General features: G+C 39.9%; 3 protein-coding genes across 4 annotated transcripts in view; 2 read left to right on the top strand and 1 right to left on the bottom strand.

The window, feature by feature from the left end:
* The first annotated feature begins 14 nt into the window (after positions 1 to 14).
* On the top strand, positions 15 to 12,189 carry LOC134620573 (divergent protein kinase domain 1A-like). Its single transcript, XM_063466780.1, has 5 exons — positions 15 to 271; positions 10,249 to 10,383; positions 10,478 to 10,585; positions 10,676 to 10,849; positions 10,939 to 12,189. The coding sequence occupies exons 1-5, from the start codon at positions 218 to 220 to the stop codon at positions 11,749 to 11,751; spliced, it is 1,284 nt and encodes a 427-aa protein (XP_063322850.1). The 5' UTR covers positions 15 to 217; the 3' UTR covers positions 11,752 to 12,189.
* An 84-nt stretch (positions 12,190 to 12,273) lies between these two features.
* Positions 12,274 to 19,624, bottom strand: LOC134620574 (large ribosomal subunit protein uL18). The gene is made up of 8 exons (XM_063466781.1): positions 19,520 to 19,624; positions 18,952 to 19,021; positions 18,744 to 18,859; positions 17,327 to 17,461; positions 16,899 to 17,101; positions 13,429 to 13,606; positions 12,638 to 12,726; positions 12,274 to 12,434 (listed from the first exon to the last, which is right to left on the bottom strand). Exons 1-8 carry the CDS (start codon positions 19,520 to 19,522, stop codon positions 12,335 to 12,337), a joined length of 894 nt encoding a protein of 297 aa, XP_063322851.1. The 5' UTR covers positions 19,523 to 19,624; the 3' UTR covers positions 12,274 to 12,334.
* A 4,941-nt stretch (positions 19,625 to 24,565) lies between these two features.
* Positions 24,566 to 25,000, top strand: part of evi5b (ecotropic viral integration site 5b) — a 43,807-nt gene continuing 43,372 nt past the window's right edge. For both annotated transcript variants that reach the window (XM_063465884.1, XM_063465885.1), the window contains exon 1: positions 24,566 to 24,817. The gene's annotated coding sequence lies outside the window, so the exon portion shown is untranslated. The remainder of the gene's footprint in view (positions 24,818 to 25,000) is intronic.

A 25,000-nucleotide genomic window follows, 5' to 3' on the forward strand; every position in this document is an offset into this window, starting at 1 on the left:
ACCAATATGAGTCTGACTTCGCTGCAGCAAGCGGTGCAGCTCAGTCCGCTGTCTCTCGGCGCCTAAACGCACATCCACGGTGCTGCCGATACTAATAATGATGATTTATATGTGGAAATTTTCCAGGGTCACTCCAACAGGCGTTGCCTGATACGAATGTGAAGTGCACACCGAATTTATTGCTTCAGGAGCTGCTGTGAGATGTTCGGCATTTGCCATGGCAAGAGGTCTGTTTCCATGGGGGTTCTTCAGAAAGCCTCTGTACATCCAGGTAAGGAAATCCATCTTCACTCTGGTGTGAAGTCCATTTAAAAATCTGTCGATGTATGTTTGCATGCGCTCTGATGAGCCTAAATGAGTGACGCTGCGCTTGATTACTGTTAAATAGATATATATATATATATTATTTAACCTTCAGATATCTCACATGGATTTGGAGGTAATTTACAGAATACTGTGTAGGCTTCTTACAATGAGTCATAAAGTCACTTGATGCTCGACGCCTCGACAGGACTCAACCATCCTCCTGATCCCCGTTACTGTAGCAACCACTTCCATGATGCATTTAGCTGGTTGTCATCCATTCAAAAAAGGCTTTTTTATGCTGCAAAAGTTTAAGATCTCCTTTGATTATGTAAGTCATTCAGATATGTCACATAGATCTAGTGTGACATATCTGGAAGAGTCGGCAGATATTAATGGCTGTTTTACCTTCACTCAGCTGGATTCGGCACTGCAAACGTTTCATGCTTTGATGTAAGTTAATATAAAGTTCTAGATTTCTGTTTGATATAATGCTGCTCCTCATTTGAGAATCTTTGAAAGAATATTGTGTAATAATTTTCTGTGAGTGAAATTAGGTGAAGTCCACAGAGGAATTGTTCATAAGTAAAATTAAACTGGGGAAGTCCCTCAAGGACAGGTGGAGGTCTCAGGAAACGAAATGCACAGACGAGTAGAAAGTCAACTTCAGCGTGTTTTCCACTTGGCTAAAGAGGGTTAAATGCTTCACTTCTCTGTCAAACTATTGTTATTGCATTTTGTTTCGTTTGCTTTACCTAATTTAACAAATTTCCTTATCTAATCTGCACCATTTTCTTCACTCGTTTATCTCGGCAGCTGCTCCTGTTTGCTTCCTGTCCTTACTCATGCATGTTAGAAACAAAACTGTCAAATGCAGTGAAAAAAAGAAGAGACAGTCAGTCTCAAGGCGCAGCCACCAGTATCGCTCAGTTTTCTAGGCCACCCTAGCCTTCCAGTGACGACTTAAGAAGTGTCATTCAGTCATCCTTCAAGAGAAGCTATTTCCACTGAAATAGTGAAATACTTTATTTTATTGTTATGGGGGGGGCGGGGGGGGGGCGCATATAAATAGTATTTTTTTGCAACAGCACTAAACACTGCACTACTAAGCTGCCTGTAATAATAACAGTATTATTTAAAATGACTCAAATTTCATGAGTAGTTCAACTGTATATATATTATAACTGAAATCAGAAAGAATCGATGTTGTCTCCAAATGGAGCTGCACATGAAGCATTTCATCACAGGTAAAGATTCAAAAGATGTAAAATTTCAACCAAGAAATAAGAAAGAAAGGTCGAACATATGCACCAATCCGGCATAATATTATGACCACCTGCCTAATATTGTGTTGGGCCCCCTTTTGCTGCCAAAACAGCCCTGACCTATCAAGACATGGACGCCACTAAACCCACTAAAGATGAGCTGTAGTATCGGGCACCAAGATGTTAGCAACAGATCCTTTAAGTGGCGATGTGGGGCCTCCATGGATTGGACTTGTTTGTCCAGCACATCCAACAGATGCGTGATTGGAGGCTTCCTAGCAGAACATTGCCCAAACTGGTGTACTGCCTCTTCTGGCTTGCCTGATTCCCATAGTACACCCTGGTCCCAGGTGCTTCCCAGGCAAACGAGCCACTTGCACTCAGCCATCCACATGATTTAAAAGAAATGTGTCATCACCTTCTTCCACTGCTCTGTGGTCGACCTTTGATGCTCACGTGCCCACTGGTGTCTGTGGCTGACTGGTCTGTGGCTATGCAGCCCCATGCACAACAAAGTGTGATTGACTGTGAATTCTGACAGCTTTCTATCAGAACCAGCATGAGCTTTTTCCTCAGTTTGAGCTACAGAAGCTCATCTGTTGGTTGGCTGTATTACAGCGCATTATGTATATTATTTAAATACTGCAAAGATATCAGTAAAAGAGAAAAGATGCTTAAGATTTGTTGTTTTAGAACAACGGGAAGTAAATGGCAGAGTTTGCAAGTTATTATTGCATGCATTGCTGCAAAGGAAATGGCCCTGATGTCAAAGAGCTAGATGTCTAACTTCACAACAGAGAGAACAACTGGTGATAAAGTTCACATGTGTTAACGTTGCTGTATTACTCAGGAGGATAATACAGGGGGAGGGGGTGTCTGCTGTCTCTACAGTGATGAGTCAGATCTTCATAATGTCTGTTCCAACAATGTGGCCTCCTTCTCTCTTCAGAGACTTCGAAGAGAGAAGAAGCGGAGAAGCGTGGCTGGGCTGTTTCTGATGCATCTTTCTATCAGTCCTTTAGCTGCATCTCTCTTTATGTTGGCCTGCTTTTCTATTTGTCAGTGATATTAAGCAACCTCTCTGCAAATGAATCCTCCTGGCCTCTCCATCTTTTGTTTCTCTGTTCTCATGTCTTTCTCATCCCTGCACAGAAGCCCATTAAACAGCAACCTCTGAGGGATAGCTTTATAATCATACATAATGGATGAATGGTGTGCACGCTGCAAAAACCAAGTGTCAGAACAGTGATGTGGTGCTCGTGATCAGCTTAAATCTCCTCTCTGCTTCAACAGATCAACAGCAGGTGATCCTTTGTAATAGTACAGCACGTCCTCGATTTTTTCAATGTTATTTCACGAAGCCTTCAGGGCTAAATACAGAAGCCTTTTAACAGAGCCGTGGGTTGGTTTAGAGGAGAGTTCAACCAGATGAAGACAGACTGTTTCTTTCCACCCACCTCAGCATATGGCCACAGTTCCCAGTCAGTCTCTAATTAATAGCTGTCACAGCAGCCACAATCAATATGGGCTCATTAGCCATGTTTGTGTAACTCTCTCAACTCACAAAGGGTCAATACATGATGCAGCAGATAGAAAAGCATAGGCCAGACTTGAAACGAAAGCCACAAACTATCGATTAGAAAAAGACCAACCATATGTTTTCCCCATAGAGCACCATTTCCATAATATTTTTGCTGTTGATGTATTTCAACTACAACACAATAGATGGGAGGTACACACAGCACTTACTCGTGCGGTTACTGCTGTTAAATTTGCTGTGGATCTGCACAGTCAGATTTGTAAGTACATCAATCAATAGACAAAGCAACAACGATGATATTTAAATAGCAAGACTTCAATGGATTTTCTGTTTTTTTGCAGGGTGTTTGCACGGTGATTGTGCATCATTTTTTTTTAAACATTATCAGTAAGACACATTGAAAAAGTGTAGAATTTGGAATAAGATGTGTGAGGGCCAGCAGATCTCAGCGCCAGTCAGAATGAACGATTGTTTTAAAATGTCAAAAAAGGAATGAACCTGCACTCCCAGTGATATCAGTGTTGTTGTTAAATGAGAATTCTGTGAACTGTAGCACATTTCTATGAAAGCAGAAGATTCATGCGTCAATATTGTCATGTTAATAATGGCTCAAATGACTGTGCATTATAAAAGCAATCAGTTTTGATAATGAGTACACATCAAATTATCACCCACTCAGTTGATTCAGTATATACAGCTGTGAAAAACAGTCTTCCACCTTGATACCTTTTCAAAAGGTGGCAACTTTAATGTTCAGGTTTAGTCCCAACGCTCCCACCAGTGTTTTCCAGCCACAGCCTAAGAATTTCGCTCTTAGACTGCAGACAGAGTTGTGTTTCCTCCAGTCTCAAAAGGTAGGATGGAAGGCTTCTTTCCTATGAACCAGCTCCCAGTTTAAATTCAGGAGACAGACAGTCACTACTTTTAAGATTAGACTTCAAACATTTCTTTTTGATAAAACTTAATGTCAGGACTGAATCAGGTATCTTAATTTTCATTCCTCTATTGTTTATATGTCTCTATCAAATGTCATTAACTTTTGTCATTTCCAGTTTGTGATCGTCCTTGTCTCTCTGTGCTCCTGTTTTTTCTCTACTCTTTCTCCTCACGCTTCAGCCAATTGCAGTAGATGATTGGCTGGTTCTACTGGAGGTCTCTTCCTGTTAAAAGGGGTTTTCTCCTTCCCACTGCTGCCAAGTGTTGCTCATAGGGTGTCACCTTATCATTAAGGTTCTTTCTCCAATAATTAAGGGTCTTTACCTTGTGGTATAAATGAAGCTGTTGTTGTAAATTGTCACTACATAAATAAAATGTAAGAGAAAATTGAGTTTTACTAATAACATCATGAATCTTTAAGTGTCTGTCTGTCTATCAGTTCTTCCTCTGTTTCAACAATCTAAGCCGGTGTTTAATTCCAATTTAAACACTAAACCTAAGCCTTAAATCTCAAATAATCCTGTGGAGATGTGGAAAACGTGGCATGCAGCCCAAGGTGCTAACCTTTACAAAATGTCACTCTGATGGTGTAAAACTCAAATTAGGGCCGACAAAATGTTTTATCAAATTTTATTTATTCTGTCTCTATGGTTTATTGTTACAAATACTCAGCCATTCTATAATGCTGAGCGTTGTTTGGTTGAGAAAGCAACAGCCCACAATCTGCCCGTTTTGCACGGCCACGTTTTTAACAGTCACGATCATTCTCACACTCACACATCCACACTCAGTCGATGCAGCCTTACAGCTGTCCTCTTTTCAGAACAGTAACTTTATGAACAAAAAGTTTAGGGGACGTTTTTAAACTGTAGCTGCAAAAACATGAACAAGCACTGCACCAGGGTTTGATTTTCTTTCCAAAATAGGTTTCATTGCTACATAAAGTATCTGAATGTTTCTCTTCCTCCTCACTCTTTGCTGGGAGTGAATAACTGATAACTGACATGCTTCTGTGGTTTTAAATCTTACTTCCTTTACTGTGTTTCTGCATCACTGACCAACAGGACACAAACCTCTTTAAACACCATAGAGACAGAATAAATAGACAGATACTGACTTTGTGTGTTGCTTTTTCAGTGCCCTTAGTGAAACATAAAGTAAAATAATGTACTCAAACTTCACAGTCCCAAATGGTAGAGAGCCACTGTTAGCAATCAGCCAGTGAAATAGGTTCAGCATTTAATTTCTAGTGAGAGTTCAATTCAGTTTTGTTTGTATTGTGCCAAATCACAACAGCAGTCGTCTCAAGGTGCTTTATAATGTAAAGTAGAGACCCTACAGTAATGCAGAGAAAACCCCGAGTGGGAACGAAAAACTCCCTTTTCACAGGAAGAAACGTCCGACACAACCAGGCTCAGGGAGGGGCAGCCATCTGCCACGACCGGTTGGGGGTGATGGGAGAGAGACAGGACCAAAAAAACACACTGTGGAACAGAGCCAGAGATGAATAATAACTAATAATTAAATGCAAAGAGGTGTGTAAACACACAGGGAGTGAAAAAGGTGAGTGAACAATAAACTAAGGCAGAACAACCTTAACTATAAGCTTTATCAAAAAGGAAGGTTTTAAGCCTGATCTTAAAAGCAGAGAGCGTGTCTGCAAATGCAAACTGGAAGCTGGTTCCACAGAAAAGGAGACTGAAAGCTGAAGGCTTCTTCTCCCGTTCTACTTTTAAATATCCCAACCACAAGTAAGTCAGCAGTCTGAGTGCCAAGTGCTCTATTGGGGTGATAAAGTATTATGGGGCCTTTAACTTACAACAAAATAATGGTTCAATAGTGTGTTTGTGGCATGATACACTGCCAACAAGCAGCTCAAAATTAATCTAATTCTGCTTTTAAATGTTTAGTTGTCGTCTGCTCCTTTTATCCTAATAACACCAGGACAGAGTACCGTGAGATCTGAGGTCACTGCATGGCAAAAAATTAGATTAGATAGTGACATATGGAGGCTGTCTGAAAGCAGAATTTCTGCATTATCTATGGTGTTGAAAGCAGAAAATGGTTGACAAAGCCATTTGGAAAGAGATACGAATGACAAATACTGCGTAATCTACTTTCCAGTACTAAAAAAATCAGATATTTGACTTTTATTACATTGTTAGATTGTCTTACAACTGCTATTAAACTATCATTGATGGGACAAAAGAAGAAGATGGATTGCAGAGTGCTACAGAGAGGAAGAAGATGAGGGGGACAGAGATAGAGTGACTTATGCCAATAAATAAATTGGATCTGAAAGGGGCAGAGGTGGGAAGCAGGGGGTGTCCATCACTGTCAAGCACTAAGTGCAAGAACCATTAATAGAGAAGGAAGTGGGACTGCTAAAAAGTCTGTTTTTGTTCACTAATGTTCTCCAGTTGGAAAAATGCCATTATAGATCTAAGTGGATTGTATATTTTATCGGGCAGGGAATTAGAAAGAAAATCAAAAGACACAGTAATGAGTCTGGAGTCACTCTAAATGTTTCACACAGCAGGACGCAAACACCATTTACTGTTAATTACTGAGCACCTATTTAGAAGCAATTGCTTTAATGATGTACTCAGTGATACAACTCAGTTTAGAGCTTATTTGCATTCCTTTTACAGGCTTGTTCCCTTACTAATAGACCAAATGACTACTGCAAACATAAATTAAAAGGTCTCTTTATTCACTTACATCAGACCATTACAACTGTAAACACGTTTTTTATACTCATTTTCCAAATTGATTGTGCTTTCCATAATTATTTTCTTCAAAAAGTGGAATAGTAATGGTAATGACGGTACTGAGGTGCACTCTACGGCTCGTAAGTGACCTGCTTGAGTCATTTATTCATCCATAAATAAAAGCCATAGACAATACTGTATTAAAGCAGTGCTGAGTTTGAATTTAGCATTTTCTCAGCAGCTGTGTAGCAACAAATTCATTCATCTTTTAGCCCTTAAACTTGTGTTAATTACTATAATGACTGTGAGTCTGAATATTGTAAAAGGGAGACATCCATCAGTGGTACTGTGGTAGTACAGTTCTGTGAAAAAGTATTTGAATACTTCCTGATTTCTAGGTTTTTGGCATATTTGTAAATGTTTCATATCCTTGGACAAATTTTATTTTGATTATTCTTAAAAAATTAATAATAACTTTCATTAACCACATTTTTTGGAAAGCTGAGTTAAATGTCACTAACAATACCCACACCTGATGAATCAAAACATACTTTAAATAGAACGTGTCTGGCAAAGTTAAATGTGCTAAAACATCTGAAAAAGCAACACACCATGCCACGATCAGCAGAGGTTTCAGGTGAAAACATTGTTGAGACCCTGCCCCACCCTGTCATGTGACTTATTGAGATCAACTGACACATGTGACAGATGTGAGTGGACGTTAAGACGTTTGGGTCTCACAATGGTTGCACCCAAAACCTCTGCTGATAATGACCGACAGCCTTTTTCACACCTTGGCTCATGTGATGAGGCACATGATCAATAGTAGTCGACGACCCTCTTAGGGAACTTCAAATCAGGGACTAGCCACCATTTGGGCTTAAAACTGAAGGCGCTTCTCGGATGAGAGGTGAAACATCTTAAAGAAACTTAAAGAAGTCTAGTTGCTTGTCTTTCCAAGCTCCTTAGATGAAGATAGATGCGTTCAAATACCTGGGATCAACCATCCAAAGCAATGCACAAGAGAGGTGAATAAGAGAGTGCAGGCATGGTGGAATGGGTGGAGACGAGTGTCAAGGGTGACTTGTGACAGAAAGATAGTGCAAGAGTGAAAGGGAAGGTTTACAGGATTGAAGTGGGACCTGCTATGATGTATGGTTTGGAGATGTTGGCACTGATAGGAGGTGGCAGAGTTGAAGATGCTAAGATTTCATACACGATTAGAATTTAGCACATCAGAGAGACAGCTTAAGTTAAGCAGTTTGGAGAGGCAAGGGTAAAATGGTTTGTAAAAAGGAGGGATAGTGGCTGTTAAATATGGACTTGCTAGGTATGAGGGGGGAAAAAGAGGAAGACCTCAGAGGAAGTTTGTGGATGTAGTGAAGCTGGACATGCAGAGTAGGATGATAGGGATCAGGTGAGATGGAGGCAGAGGCAGTAACATGCATGTGCTTGGACTGTAGGGGTCACTATGGAGCCCCTAAAGGGAGAAGCCAAAATAAAGAAGTAGAAGAAGAGTAACATTACCACTGGTAGCAATTTTATTTATTAGCTAAAAACAAACAAACTCTTTTTTTCTTCACTTTTTTTTTTAAGGATCAAAGCGCTAACACCATTAACTTGTTATTTAATATAATAATAATCATACAGCTTCAAATAACCGAATGGCAGTACAACAAAACAAACCATCACTGTGTACAGGGTGCCAGCAAGGAAACATTTTAACAGAAAAAAAGCTAAATCACTAAATTGACAAAAACATAATGGAATCAGAAGAAGCTTTCCAATAATAGTATGTCTTAGAAAGAGATTTTAAAGAGGCCACTGACTCTGCTGCCCTCATTTCTTCAGGCAGCCTGTTACTCAGTTTTGGATCTCTGCCTCAATGCCATCACTAGTTTGCAGCTTTTCCTCTGGAACAAATAAAAGCCCTCTGCCTGAGAGTCTCAGGCTATATACAGATCATATGCAAGAAAGAGGTCAGACACACAAGATGGTGAGAGGGCACGAAGAGCCTTAAATGTCAACAGTCATGTGCTCTGTCAGCTGTCATCGAGCGAAAGGGGTACATCCTGTCACCAGTCCACCACACACACTCTCCCATACATGCCTACAGATAATTAAGCGTCACCAGTTAGTCTAACATGCATGTGTAGGAGGAAGCCAGAGCATTTAGAGCATTTAACATTAACTAAATAAGGTGGAATTCTAAGTGCTTTTTGTCAGCAAGTGGTGGAGAACAAAAACGGCACTAAAACAAAGCAACGGGGCAGAATAAATTAATATTCTTAATGAATGCTAATCTTTCTTCTTCTATGTCTGCTGGGTATATAAACTGGTAATCTCAATGAGGACATAATGTCCAATGAAAGTGTTTGGTTTAAAGACTGTTCTGCTGCCCTCAAGTGGCAAAAAGCAAAATAAATTATTGCCATTTTTTGTTTGGTTTTTTTGCCCCCCCCGCCCCCAACACTGTTAGCATACTGTTGTACAAGGCACAAAAGCTAACCATTGAGAACAATGTGCAGTTCAGTCAAGGACATTGGAATCAACTCCTGAGCCACTTCTCCAAATGAATCATGTCAGTGTTCATTTGAAAATTGTGTATACTGGCCTTAAATTTGTTTTGTTTTTTTAGAAGATAAACCCATTCAAGTTAACCATGTCAGACACATTCATCCATTTTGTTACTCTCTTATCTAAATCAGAATTGCTGTGGGCCTGGAGCCTGTCCCCGCTGTGTTAGGTTGAGAAGCAGGGTACTCCCTGGACAGGTCACAATTCTATTGAAGGGCTTGAATTAAGTTTTTACAGAAGCAGAGTGTGTGGAAAACAACTCAGCAAACCTCAGCCTTTGCAAAAGACAAAACTGCGTTAATAATCCTGAATGCCGATTTGGGTGAAAACACTGTTTCCCCAAACTTTAACTTGTAGGTTTGTTTCTTTTTGTTACAAGGCCTCCAATTTTTTTTTATGCATATTTGTGTTCCTGCACAATGCAAGTGATGTCACTGTACCATTTTTGCGGTTTTCTAGTTAGTGACTTCTGATCATAACAAGCGAGCTGACTTTGACATATAAAATATGTGGAGCGATGCTTCAGTCAACATTAGCAGCAGGGTCCTGATTTTATCTTATAAATGTGCATTAGAAAAAATTAAGAAAAATTGCAAAGTAAGGTACAGTGTGCTCATCAAATGAAGGAAGAGCGATGAACTGGCCTCAAGTAACAAATATGACTCTTATTCTCTCATTAATCTCCATTATGATGTGTCAAATCTCCAGTTTAACAGATCTGACAGTTTAATGCACTGCAATATCCAGATATCTGTATGCAGTTACAGTACTGAAACATAATAGAGTGCAGATTGTTTTTTTGAAAGCCTGATATCACTCTGTGTATGAATTTAAAACAATGAACTCCCATAATACAGTTTTAAAGCCACAATTCACTCCAAAAGTAACGTAAATGTTTGAAACATGTTGCCAACAGGCGAGGTTCTCCTACCTGCACATGAAGTACCTGTTCTTCTCATGGCTGGCAGTGTTCGTGGGGAGCTGGATAGTCTATGTGGAGTACTCATCCTACACAGAGCTGTGTCGTGGGCACGAGTGCAAAAACTCAATAGTGAGCATTTCATATTCCCATTATGTACCCGCCCAATCCCATCAGGTCCTACAAAATGTTTACAGTTCTGTGCCAATTTTTTTTTATTTTTCAGTGTGACAAATACAAAAAAGGAGTCATTGATGGCTCAGCCTGCAGCAGCTTGTGTGAGAAACAGACTCTTTACCTGGGAAAGTGCCTCACTGCCAACCCCAACAGCCAGGTCAGCTTTTCTTTTCCTTTTTTTTTTTTTAAAATGAAAACGTTACTCTCCAGTCTGCTTTTTATTAATTTGGCTGCATCTTTATTTTAGGTTTACTCGGGGAGCTGGGGAGACCTAGAGGGTGTTATTAAGTGCCAGATGGAGGAGGCTCCTCATTATGATTTGGGAGGTGAGCCCAGGAAAGAGACTTCTGCAGCCTTCAACAAACCAACCAAGGGAACCTCAGTGGAAAAGTTCAGAGAGATGATCACTGACCACCTAAAGGTTAGAAAGCCAAACACTAAATACTGTCAGATCCAATTTCAAAGCTTCAGTTTGGATTTCAACCTCATTTAAACTACATTTCTTTACAGGCCAAAGTGGGGGATCAGGCAAACCTTGCTGATCTGGCAACTCAAGTATTGTCCATTGCAGATGGCAATAAGGACAGCCATATCTCACTGCCAGAGGCTCGCTCCACATGGGCTTTGTTGCAGCTCAATGAATTCCTATTGGCTTTAGTCCTGCATGATAGAGAGCACACACCCAAGCTATTGGGCTTCTGTGGAGATCTATATGTCATGGAGAAAGTACCACACTCTCCCTTGTATGGGATTAGTCTACCCTGGATTATTGAAATGTGGATCCCTGCCGGTCTGCGCCGCAGCATGGACCAGTGGTTCACTCCATCCTGGCCACACAAGGCCAAGATCTCCATTGGACTGCTGGAGCTGGTCGAGGATATTTTCCACGGCACTTTCGGAAGCTTCCTCATGTGCGACGTGAGCGCCACCACTTTCGGTTACAACGACCGCCACGACTTGAAGGTGATGGATGCACGCCACATCATGCCTGAAGCCATCTTCCAAGAAGTCATCAGGCAGCAGCGCTGCGACGTGGACGAGGACTGTCTGTATGGAGCCGACTGCCTAACTTCCTGTGACCTCACCAAGCATCGCTGCACAACAGAAGTCACCAGGCCAAACTTAGCCAAAGCCTGCGACGCACTCAAGGACTACATTCTGAGAGGAGCGCCATCTGATATGAGCGAGGAGCTCGAGAAGCAGCTGTACGCTTGCATCGCATTGAAAGGTTCAGCAGAACAGATGGAAATTGAACACTCGCTCATTCTAAACAACCTCAAGACTTTGCTGTGGAAGAAAATCTCTCACACAAAAGATTCCTAATAAGCGAGGATTGCACAACGGCACAATGACTGACGCTTGCCCTTTAAGTTTATTAATAAAATGGACAATCATTTTCACTGTGGAAACTAATAATCCTGTGGTATTCAATGTTTAACAGATGTATTTTAAGTTGGCACTATAGGTGTCAGCAATGTCACCAATATTAAATCATGTACACAAACGGACTCCGTTAGGATTAACTGCAGTAAACTGAGTGCAATCTTTTTGAAACCAGGATGAAGTTGAATAATAAATTTGAAGTAAGGTCCTGCATGTTCTTTTGGGTAGCTTGTGTACTATATGCTGACTGAGCCTATGGGTGTAATGAACAGTTTTTCAAGGCTTCCAGTGGATATCCAGTTCAACACTATTTTTGGCAAATCCCTGTTTTGCTCTTTTTGACCCACTTAGAGAGATTAACTAAACTTTACGAAAACAAAAGCTATTTTTAATATTAAAATAGTCTCAAGAGCCACGCATTATGGCAGATGCCGTAGGAAAAAAACCTCACAAGACGACGAATTCCTTTTCAATAGCTTTATTAGAACAAATTTCTGCATTTGGAACGGAGCAGACCAACGCCTTAATCTGCAGCCTCCTGTTCCTGAGCCCGGAGGAAGCTGGCCTTCTTCTGGGCGACACGGTCTTTCCTCTGGGCCAGAGAGAGCTTGGCACGGTTCCACCTTCGCAGAAACACACATACACACAATTAGAATTTAGTTTAAATTAATTTCGTCACAGCTGCTGTGGCAAAACTAGTTCAAAAAGCCACTGAAGTTATGGTATTCCCTATGAATTAGCCTAGATCTCAAACTGATATTTCCCTCTCAATTTCAAATTTCAGTTCTGAGAAAGAGTAAAGTAAAAACCAAGTATCACTTCTCACCTCTTCTTCTTGACTTCTTTGGGAGGCTTCTTTTCATGGACTGGGTTCTCGCGAATGGCAGCATGAGCCTTTTTGTACATTTCCTCAATCTGAAAAATGGATAACGACTCAATCTTATGTCCTAAAAAAATACCGATTTTGGATTTCACAATGTACACACACACAAAAATAGATTCGATTATTATCATTTGGCTGATTTTTCAGCCCTAAACTATTCTAAGAACCAAAATGTTCAAATAGTGGCAACTACATCAATGATGAAATGCTTCATTCATGCACTGCATCACTCATTCCCCACACCCAAATCCTGCTCTCTCGTTTTACCAGCTGAAGTAGCTCCACTAAAATCGTTCAACACACAAAACTAATCTGGCAAATGTGTTGTGCAAATGTTCTATGTTGAGACATACAAAGGCACAAATTTGCTGTGATTGATCTAAGATTTGTAACTCACTTTAGAACTGAATCTCAAACCATTATTACACATTTTGAAAAACATCAATACCCTGTCACTGAGATTAGAATGTTCTAGTTAATTACTTTGTGGATGGCAAAGGGCCATTGTTTAGTAAAGCCCATGCTTAACCTAAATTAACTACAGTTACAGTGCACAACGTTCAATTAAACGAACAAACAAAGAAAACTAAAGAGCCCCCTGCCACCTGAAATTTGAATAAATCTACGAATCCACACAAAACTCAAATGTCACAATAAAAACACCAGCTCCCTGCCATTTCTGTACGATGCAGAACAGACCAAAGGTAATTTTATAATGCAGAAAGTGAACTTGCTGAATCAGGGGTGACTCCATTCTTGATGAAGCGAGAGAACTGTTTCTTGTAAGCATCCTCATCCTCCTCCATTAGGTAGCTCATGTACTCAGACACGTTGATGCCCATGATGTGCTTGCGGTGGACCTCAGCGTTGAACTCTTTGCTCTCTGTATCATACCCAGGGAAGCGCTTGGTGCTGCAGACAAAAAAAGAGAAAGCACTGTTGATATGCAGTGCAGATTCCATACACTTGGTCTTATCTGTGTCTATTTAAATTATTCTTCGAATACAGAAATGGTTCAGTTAAGCAAGTTGTCAGATTTTCACTTCGGTTTCCAATAAGTTCACTTAGCCAAGACCAAGGCTACGTCCACACTAATGCGTTTTCGTTTGAAACCGCATCGTTTTCAAACGCAGACTTTCTAAAACGATGACGCATGTTAGTCATATGATGTGACCAAATTAAACTAAGATAGCAGAGGGCATTATACAGCAGTTGTTTTGTTTGCTCTCAATTTTGACAGCCCTATTAAAGATTAATATCAGTCTGTACATGCTCCAGATGGCTTATCTTCAAATTCTTTAATTCTCACTCGCTTTTGCAACTTTGTACTTTTGTGTTACTCGCAGTAAAAACTCCACCTCATTGTTAGTCCATTTAAAAAACTCGGTGCTTTTCCTCAACATTCTGCTGAGACGTTTCAAAGAGCCAGAAAGTAAATAAGTGGCAGACTAAACGAGGCAGGTCAAATCTTGGGTTTCATGCATGCGCAGTACGGGAACGTAAGCGTTTTCGGCCGTTTCAATGTGGACGCACAACTCTGTGAAAATGACTGAAAACGCTAGTGTGGACGCGGAGTGTTTTCAGACGAAAATGCCGTTTTCAAATCTATCCGGGCTAGTGTGGACGATGCCCAAAACTGCCTACCCTACTCCACTCCCCAGTGATCGGGCATTGTTTTTAAAGATTTGGACATTCTAGTTTTCTCTGTTCTCACTGGACCCAGCTCTCACTGAGAATGCGGTTTCAGTCTCTTTGGCTTTTTATGCTTCGACTGTTTGCAGAGGAGCATCTAATCTCTCCCTGCCACACACAGCTAACACTTTCAGTAAGTGAGGTCAAACAAACTGCCTCTAGGTGCATTACTGCCATCTTCAGGGAGCATAGGTGCATTACAAGCTATCAAGTGCAGACTAAGAAGTAAAAGAAATTATTTTAAGAATTAGTTGCATAAACCATTTTATTTCTAATAAGAAAAAATAAAAAAAAAATGCACTTTTTAAAATAGTGGCCTCCCCAGAACAAACTAAATATACTTTCTGTCAAGCAAATGACAGCGGGTAAGATGAACTAGTGAAATAAATCTACTTAACAACATGCTTTTAAAAGCAAAGAAAGGCATCGAGATCAAAATACAACCTTAAGTTATTTTTGCCTACAACGTTTGAACCCAACACATTTACTCACATTTGTGCAATGCAGTGTAAAGTATTCTAAATGTCATTAGACAGGTTGTATAAAAAGGATCAACAATCTCAAAAGGCTATATATATATATATATATATTTTAAACTAATGGACAATTTTACATACAAACCCTACAATGTTCACAACTGAAATATGCCGTGCCGTCCACAGTCAACCTTTACCGTTACTTTTGCAAGTCTGGACTCACTGCTACTGTTAGGCTAGCTACCAGCAATCACCAGAAACTCACGAATGCCTTTTTCCCCAACATCGATCGTCACCAATGAATAGCAGCGAAATTAAAGGACTCTGATATGAGATGATTCTTTTTGATCCACCCAGTATGACTAGAGACTTAAAGACATGCCACTAAATGCTGCTCTCTTGTCTCACAGGCTTCACATATTGCAAAACTCTGTTTCAATTACAAAAATACATAAAATTCCACACAGAACAGCTGCAGGATCAAGCATTATCCACCTGCAATTAGGCATACTGTTTGTGTAGCTTGAGAGTTCAGACACACTGATGGTAGTGAGTAATACAGTCAACCGAAAGCGGAGGATATCAGCTGCCTCGTTTTACACTTAATCTTCAGATCCATCAATTACTTCCACATGTCTGCATTTGTAAGACGAGTAACAGTAGGATAACATTCAGTAGTTTAACGTTTGCAGCTTGTATATGAAAAAATAAATAAAAATCCTGATGCTTATTTTATTATTGCTTTCCTGCTCGGTCCGACTCAATAACTGTGCAGTGATTAACTCAGTAAAATGGCGGATCCTTAACTGTGCCAACAGAATAATAAACAGGCTAGCTGATCGTTTTATCTTTTACTTTTCATGCTGAGGAAAAGATAACTGTCCCACGTGTTCACCGCAGCACTTAAAGCGGAAATCCAAAGTCCCGTTTCTTTTCTTTGTTTTTTGTTTAAGTAACACAAGTTTGGACGTTTCTGACAGCATTGGGACGAACGCTTTGTTCTTCTTTTTATAAGTCCATCTTCTACAAAGACTCATCTGACACGATGCACTGGCTGTCTCATTCAAAATTCGCAACACTGACAAGCTGATGGGTAATTTGAAAAAAAAAAAAAAAAAAAAAAAAAAAAAGGGGCCAGGTGGTGGGTGTATTACGAGATGCACACATTTGCAAAGCAATGTTCTCTCTGACAGACTATTACACGTAATCATTCCCACACCTAAGAGCACTACTTATTCTCTGCTGAAGAGAGGTAAGTGACACATTCACCCACTCAAAACACCTGTGGTTCTGACTGAGGTGCTGTGATTGAAACCAACCACTTTTACAGAGCTGCTTCTGCACAGTCTTGAAATAATTCAAAGCACTGTCACACGATAGGATTCAATTTACAAACAACTGCTTTTCTACCGCCACCCAAACCAACTGAGGTACTTCAGTAATAACTTTATGACACGGTAGTAACAGCCTTCAATTTAAAGGCGCTTCAGTAAAAATTTGGTGGAAAACTCAAAGACAACAAGCTCAACATAAAAGCTCTTTTTCTCAGCAGGCAAGGTGCAGGCAACACTAATAACGGTAATGATAAATATTTTCTGTCAAGTTTCCTCAGTTAGCACACGCAATACCAAGACCGAAACTAACAGTTACATGTAAACCAACTTCTAATTGCTGAGACTTGGCCAAACGCTTTCCATGAAGGTCTGTGGTTCAAACTCAACACGAGTCGCACCAAGACGTTTGAACGTTTAATTTTCTGCATGCATCTATGGCATTTACAGAGATTTTAGACTTTACCTAGACTTAATGATTTACTCCTTATGACATCCATACAAAATATTACAGGATGTAAGACCGTCCCTTAAGCAATTTCTCAAAAGTATAAATATTTTAAGAACTAAATTGCTGGAGCGTTTTTTGCAACAGGACCTAGAAAAACATTTTTCCTGCCCAGCACCAAAATGTGATATGCTAAGCAGCACACCTCACACCTGGGTATGTTTTGTTTTTGGTTTTTTTGTGCATGTAGAAGTTACCTGTGTGGAATGGACAGGCCTCCATCCACAGCCCCTTTCAGGGCACCGAACACCTTGTTGCCTGTGGTGGTTCTAGCAAGCCCAGCATCCAGGTAGCAGGTGAAAGCGCCTGGCTGACCATCAATGCTCTCCACGTTGAACTCGTCACCTGTCACCTCAACCTGGCCTTCGTACACCTTATCCAGGCCAAACTTGTTCAGGAGCTGTGCACAGAAAATGTCATTTAAGAGATTTAACAGCTGGATATTTCTGGATCAGCAGTCAAGAACCTTTATTCTGGTTTCCAAGAGTTTATCTATACAAATTTGCCCCAATTTCAGCAAATCTTTAGGAGGCTGACATCTGCTTAAACATTCTCAAAGGACTTTGAATTTCATCACTAAAATTTCAGGTCAATTTAAGACTCTTGGAACAGGTTTAATACATACTCTGCGGGCCAGCAGCAGACCAGTGCAGTAGGCTGCGGCGTAGTTTGTCAAGCCCACAGTGACTCCATACTTTGGCAGCTCGTGTGAGTAGGCAGCACACACGATCATATCACCCTCAATCTTGGCATAGGCGATCTGCAACACAAGCACAAGGAAATGAATTCACAGGAGGAGAAAAATCTTGAAGGTGTTTTTATATTCTGGACTATAAAGCAGCTCAAAATGATGCTGCTGCACATCACAATGATTTAATGGCAACTAATTTTAAACTTTTTATAGATTTAGCAAGATTTGGTTATTAGAATATTGCAGCTAACAAAAGAGAAACTGACTTGGTAATAAAATAAACCTGATCTCTAGAGATGAAAGTAAGTGAATTTCGGGGTGCATGCTTTTTTCTTTCTTGTGACACTTTATTTTGATCTGCTTGAGCAAGCCAGACTCACTGCTGTCATAGTTATACCAGCACCAACTTGAATTAGCTTAAGTCTGCAATGCTCTGCTCAACAAAAACTACTGTGCTGTACCTGTGAAGTACGCATATGCACAGCTTTTTACTCTTGAATTAAGATGGGCATGAAGGATATGAGCAGTCTGAAAGCTTGTTAAAATGATCTGCAAGCCGGCTACTACCCAGCAAACGTGGCTGAAACAGTAGAACCATTTTCCCAATCAAATCTTCCTGCATTACGAAGGCAAAAATGGTACGATAGATGGCAGGATGTTAAGGTTCTTGACAGCAACCCAGCTGTTTCTGACAAATTAAGCAATGCTAAACATTAATGCAATGAAGAAACTAAACTGATGTGTCATTCTGTAAAAATGACTGACAAACACTTTAGTTCTCAAATTATTAGGGCTGTCAACCTTAACGTGATTAACATTTTTAACGTATTTAACCCATCTGCAGTGCAGAATGGACAAACTTTGGACAAACTGCCCGAAATGCGTTGACAGAGACATGTGATGACGGATTAATCCGCGTTAACACATCAACTTTGAGAGCCCTACAAATTATTAAAGTCAACGTCACAAACACCTACCTACTACCTTTAACATGTTTTTAAAAATATAAACGTCACTTCTCTGCCCCTGACATCAGCATTATAAATGATTAACACAAGTGGTTTGGTGGATCTGTCAGCTGATTTGGGTAAAAAGTGGACCTCAGAGTGAGGTACAGAGGAACGCCAACAGCATATACTTTGAGATTCTTACTCTCCTCTTCACTGGATCATTTTGCTCAAACAGATAAAATTCTAAAAATTCTTGAATCCAAATTTTATCTGGCGAGAAAGCCTAACTATTATACATGACAACTTTTATTCTCTGACCCTTTCTCAGCCAAATGTTGTAGTGTCTGCCAGCTATTTTGACCTCCTGCAGATATAATGGTGCAGGTGCAACAAATGCTTACCTGGCAGATGATGTCCCTGTTGGAGAAGCGGACAATCATCCGGTACTTGGGTGTGTTGTACTTATTCTTGTCCTGAACGACCAGGCGCTTGCGAGCAAAGAAGTCAGTCTTGCCCTCTGTCAGACACAGAAATCATGAGTTACTAACAGAACGACAGCCATAATAAGACAAACATGAGATGACTGGGAGCATCACGGGTATGGGTTACCTCTCCTCCTCCTGAATTTGACCTGGTACCTCTTAAAGTAGGCCTTGTTCTTCACCACTTTAACAAAACCCTGAAAAAAGAAGTATCAACTTAACAGCAAGTTCAAAAACTAAGACAGATCTTAACTCCTCAGTGAGACACTTGGAGATTGGTTTATAATGCTGCTATGAGCCGGACTGTCACTGTCAGAAGAATTACAGTCGGTTAACATCAGCTAGCCGACCCAATGAAAATCAACGGGAGGAGTTAGCATAACTGCTAAGTAGGGCAGTCGCTAAGCTACAGGACCAAACGTAGTTTTAAAAATATTAATTAAGAGGACGTGATCTTAAGGACCTACTGGTCACACATCAGTGTAAACAATTAAACATTTTACAGCCAACAGGAAGCGGTAACTTTGTAAAGGCAGCAGGTAGGCCACGTTTAAGCAGACCAGGGTAGGCATTGGCAAGACTGAATCTATCTTCATCTGAACACCAGCAATGTGTTTTCAAACATCTGACACCACACAGCACAAGATGTACGCCTAATGTATACATATGGGCACATATGTGGACAGATTACAAACCATTTTGCAGTCTTTTTGTCTCCTTATGAAGGAGCCCGGAGCCAAAGACTGGGGCTTGACTCCGCTGCACTGGAAAAAGGAAGATCATCGTGCGCACGCTCAGTAAGTACCGCGTCACAGGATGAGCCATGCCGCTTTGGAGCCTTGGATTCACAACACTGCCTCCTAGAGAGCTGGGGAAGCTATTTACCTGATTATGTGCTTGGTGTGTGTGTGTGTGTGTGTGTGTGTGTGTGTGTGTGTGTGTGTGTGTGTGTGTGTGTGTGTGTTTTGTTTTTTTGTTTTTCTTGTTTTGGTGTTTTAACATTCCCGTGTAAAATCATTTAGATTACATCAAATTTCCAACCTCATCCCCTCAGAATCAGCTGGTGTTTTCCGCTCATATCTCAGCCTGTTTTAGGCAGCAAGCGGTGGGTAAGTCTCGACAAACGCATGTTTCATGAAACACGTCACCAAAGTTGAGGTGTATGTCAAGTTTGCAGCTGCATTCCACTTAGCTCCTTCAGTTTCAGACTCTTTGTGCATACCCACTGACACACCCTGTCATGGATAATGAATAGAGTCATTTTCAAGTGTAGTTAACTTGCAAGATGTAATCTCTGCTGTGGAAAAGCTCAGAGATTACATCTTTTTTCCTCACACACCTGTGTGATTTTCTCTTATATTATTTCTCCATCTTCAGCAGGACATAATTCGGTTCCTAAGGTTTAATTAACTACAATATAATTTAGTTTGGTGTTGTTGTTACACACTAAAACAGAAAACTAGAAATAAATTTTTATTGTGTTGAGTCTACAGTAGCAGGCTTAAATATAAAGCTCATATTTAGGTTGAAGGCCCTTAGAACTTTAACTCTTTCCCCTGCAGCGGACTACTGGTCTGCTTCCAGAACAAAACAAAAAGGGTATCTATCAGAAGTTGATGAGGATGATCAGCTTATCAGGGATACCTTTGAAAACCCCAGAACTCATTCTATAATATATATATATATATATATATATATATATATATATACACATATATTGTATATTTACTACAAACCACTTAGCTCTTGTTTTACCTTCTGTACAAGTGTGAAGAATCCAATTTGGACAAGAATAATCCACAGACACAAGCGTGACCTCTTTTTCAACCTGTTGCAAATAAAGTGAAAGTGGAGTGTCTCAGTAATGTTCCCAGACAGGAAACACACTGTTGAAACATAGTGTCAGTTTTCAGTTCACAGATGCACCATAAAATTGCTAACAGTAAGTGGTGTTTTATATTATAGCATATCTGTTAGTTGTGATTTATTGATGTAGGCAGGGAACCTCACACTGACAAAATAGTGAGATATAGAGGGGCACTAGGTTCTGTGCCAGGACCAATACTTATCACATTTTTCATGCTTCCAGACATAGCCAGCACTCGGTGTCTCAGGAGGGCAATGCTGTCCCACCCTGGACAGCTCCTGTTCAACCTCATGCCCTCTGGTAGGAAGTACAGGTGTTTAAAATCACCTCTCTATTTTTCCTGGGCTATCAGAACATTGAACAATAAGGCCAGTGATTGGACATAGTGAGCCTCACTCACCACCCCCTACCTGTTAATATTTGGTACAATTTTCACACAAACACCAACATAACATGGCAAAATATACAATAACGCCCACAACATGGCTGTTGCTATATTGCCATATTTATGTGTATTTATACTTTTATATTTGCTATTTTAACTTTAATATACTCCATATTTTGCTTGCTATTTTATTTTCGCTATCTTATTATATTTGCTATTTTAATAGTATTGTTAGTTCAGAGGAATGAATGATGAGTGTAAGCAAGTAGGAATGTATGTATGGGAGTCTGCTGAAACGTAACCTCTGCTCCAATTTCACTGTACAATGCCCAAGTAAAGCAAAAATAAAGGAATCTTTACCTTTATCTTTACAGCACTGTAACCTAACTGAGCCATTGATATAAGTCAAGATGGATCCTTTTTTCATGATGTTTGCACCCAATTTATATCGCAGCTGAAATCAATGCTAATCAGATCAATAGCACTGTGAGATGCTGCACTGATTGATTTGGTATCAGTCAGATATCAAGTAAATAGAGGGTCAGTGTTGCTGATACCATACCTTTAACTAATAAAAGCAGCTCATCAAATCATCATAAATTTGCAAACTCTGAACACATTTTAATGACCACTCAATCACTGTGATTTTTATTTTCCACATTAATTAGTTAACACAATAAGACACACTTTTCAGCTTTTCATGTATTTGGAAACTGGGTTTTTTGAAGACGTGGAATGTAAATGTGTCTGTCTTTAAAGCACTTTTTGTCAGCTTATGTTGTTTAAATGTATTATAGACTATAAATATAATAGATGTGACCATCAACACAAAAGGTTCAGGCAGCTTTCATAGTGCCATTGAGCTATATTTTTGTTTCCAAAGAAAATAATTTATTTAACATAATTCACCGGGCTACATACTGAACTCAGAGGGTAGAAACAACGTATCGATTTCATCACGGTAGTATCAACTGGACACCAGTACACGAGTCCACTTCTACAGACCAGACAACAATTTCCCAGTCATCTGTTCTCCAGTTTTGGTAAGCCCATGCTGAGTGTAGCCTCAGTATCCTGTTCTTAGCTGACAGGAGTAGCACCTGATGTGGTCTTCTGCTGCTGTAGCTCATCTGCTGCAAGGTTTAGAGATGCTCTTCTGAATACTTTGGTTGTAACAAGTCGTCATTTCAGCTATTGTTGCCTTCCTGTCAGCTCAAAGCAGTCTGGCCATTCTGACCTCTGGCATCAACAAAGCATTTTTTACCAGAGAACTGCCACTCACTGGATTTTTTTTTCCAGATCATTATCTGTAAACCCTAGATAATCCCAGTAGCTCGGCAGTTTCTGAAATACTCAGACCAGCCTATCTGGCACCCACAAATATGCCATGTTCAAAGTCACTTAAATGACTTTTCTTTCCTATTCTGATGCTCGCTTTTCACTAATGAGCAGTTGATGATGTGTTACTAATAAAGTTGTGGGTGAGCATATATAATAGAAAATAAAGACCTCATTGCATTCCATTAGAGTAGATCTCTCTCTGAGTGCAGGCACATTTGTGGTTCCAAAGCAGACAAGGAGTCATAGACTTCATTGAGGACACCGGTCTTATGCTGTGGTGCTATATAAATGCAACTGAATTAATTTGAATTTTTTATTTTCTCTGCAATTACAGGAATCCACTGTTTAACATATAAATACTTTTTCCATGTCCTGATCTTTGACAGTACACTTTGAGGTGTGGTCAAAATCAAGATAGTACAGTAGTATGGATGTTAATCAAGTCTGCATCAAAAATTGAGCGATAACTGTAGACATCAGTTAGGAGTGTGTGACTGCAAACAACACAAGCAGAGTCACAGTTTGATGACGCTCCTTCACAATAATTTGGCTTTTTGCTGGCTCAGCCAATATTAGCACAAAACATTATAAAGATCTATTTATAAAAAGCCAGCCCACTTTCTCATCTATTTTAAGGTCTCCGTGACTCAACTGTTTCGTCATAATCTACCTCAATAGTGTGCGTTACAATTTGGGTGCGCAGCCATAAGTATGTAAATATTTATGGTTGACGGGCTGAGATGTGATTGTTGACAGTGTCTCAGAGTTAGAAGCCTACATTCACTGTGGTGTTGCCAAGTGTCACCTACAGTTCGAGCTGCTTTTCAGCCACTGTCATGGAGGAAGGAGTGTCCAGCTTGTCAACAAAAGAAATGCGTCACTACTCTCATGTGAAACCTGAAAAGTAGGTTTCATGAGTGCATGGTATGTGATTCTAGGTAGTCAGTCGAGTCATATTTTTACCAGAGCAAGTGATTGCTGCATTATGAGCTACATATAGCTACTGAAGGCACTTTGATTGAGGTGTCATATTATAGATATTTTTCAAATTAATATTTCCTGATACGTTAAAGTAGTTTTTGAAGGTTTACACCAGAGTTTTTTCTGGACTTGTTTTTGGTGTTTTTCTGCTTTTTCAATGAAGATAAGATTATTTAACTGAAATTTATAAAGACCAAAGTGTTTGTACCTCCAGGTTTCATCTAACACAGGTATTTTTCTCTCAGCAATGAATTTCAGGTAAGAAGATTAGGTAAGCATTACAACATATGTGTGGAGCTCTTTTCTTTGACTTGAAGATTTTACATTGTATAGACACACTGGTTGCAAATTAGAAGCTGTTGAAAAACAGTCATGACATGAGGTGATGTCTGTCGTACCGTTGGCAAAAAGACAAATAAGCCTAATTTGAATGTGTGTGAATGGTTCGCTTTTTTATATCCTGTTCCCTGAATGCCTTGTGTATTCTGTAGAGTGTTATGACACTTTGGAGCTAAATTTAAATAAGGAAAAAAGGCATAATTATTTGAAAAGTACTTAGATAAAACTAATACAGCCTTATAATTTTGATTCCTTTCAAAGATATTTCATATGTATCTGCTTCTGTCTTTGATAACAGGATTCTTTACGTATTTTGTTTCTTAAAATGTCTTATCCATATTTTTTTTAAAACAGGTTACAACTTCTCACTCACTCTCACTCTTAGTTTATAAATATTGTTAATGAAACTTAATTAATTCACTAACCAGCTTTTGAACAAGATATTTAACATAATGTGAAAAACCTGTCCTGGCAAGCAGGTTTAAGGTATCACTTTAGTTGTGTTTGTACAGTTTGTGTTGCCGCGGAGAGTAATCATACAGAGTAAAAGTAATGACGTCCTCGGGTACAGCCAGAAGCACAGCTAAATCATCTGTCATCATCAATCTAGCTGATGATCTTAAAGCTATTCACAAGGAAGAGCATACGGAAGAAAACTTAACTTAATTCCAATCTTTTCTATAACAAATACATTGATTTCCCCTTTTAAAACAGCGAATGAAAGAAATGATGTATTAGAGGTGCAGTTGCGCAGTTTGAACGCTTGGTGTCAGTATTGTTCCAAACCGGGCATGCTCTGTGGGATGTAAACACTCGAGTAGGCCGCCGTCTGTCCCAGCTCCGCAGACATTTGTGTACACGTATTACGGCTGCATGGGCTGGACCCAAGAGTCAATGGGAACGAGCTAACTTAACGCTGGCTAGCTTTCAAGTGAAAACCGATCTAGGCTATCTTGGGTAACATATGTACTTGGGTGAACCGTGTGAAAACCTGTCGTTTTCTCATAGTATCAGGACTAGCACACTTTCGTGCATGGGAAGCAGGCGACGTCTGCTGCGGGTGGCTAAAAACGGTTCAAGGTAAATGATGTTCTTGCTATTTTCGGGCTATGTCTAAATACTGGAACGATCAGTAACTCGTAAAATCTTAGTTCTCACCCGTGACTGTTAACGTGAACAGTGTGACATTACTTTAAAGTAAAGCAGATTATCTTTACTTAACTCAAAAACTGCGGTTTAGTATTAGCGTGTATCACGGCTTGT

This window comes from Pelmatolapia mariae, linkage group LG23 (genome assembly GCF_036321145.2).
Source record: "Pelmatolapia mariae isolate MD_Pm_ZW linkage group LG23, Pm_UMD_F_2, whole genome shotgun sequence".
Taxonomy (NCBI): domain Eukaryota; kingdom Metazoa; phylum Chordata; class Actinopteri; order Cichliformes; family Cichlidae; genus Pelmatolapia; species Pelmatolapia mariae.

Coding starts and splice junctions, on each gene's coding strand:
- LOC134620573 (XM_063466780.1), top strand. CDS start 218: ATGGCAAGAGGTCTGTTTCCATGGGGGTTCTTCAGAAAGCCTCTGTAC. Junction 10,586..10,675: donor CTGCCAACCCCAACAGCCAG/GTCAGCTTTTCT, acceptor TCTTTATTTTAG/GTTTACTCGGGGAGCTGGGG. Junction 10,850..10,938: donor TGATCACTGACCACCTAAAG/GTTAGAAAGCCA, acceptor ATTTCTTTACAG/GCCAAAGTGGGGGATCAGGC.
- LOC134620574 (XM_063466781.1), bottom strand. Junction 18,860..18,951: donor CAAATTCAGGAGGAGGAGAG/GTAACCCATACC, acceptor TGTGTCTGACAG/AGGGCAAGACTGACTTCTTT. Junction 12,727..13,428: donor ATGGAGTCACCCCTGATTCA/GCAAGTTCACTT, acceptor TCCATTTTTCAG/ATTGAGGAAATGTACAAAAA.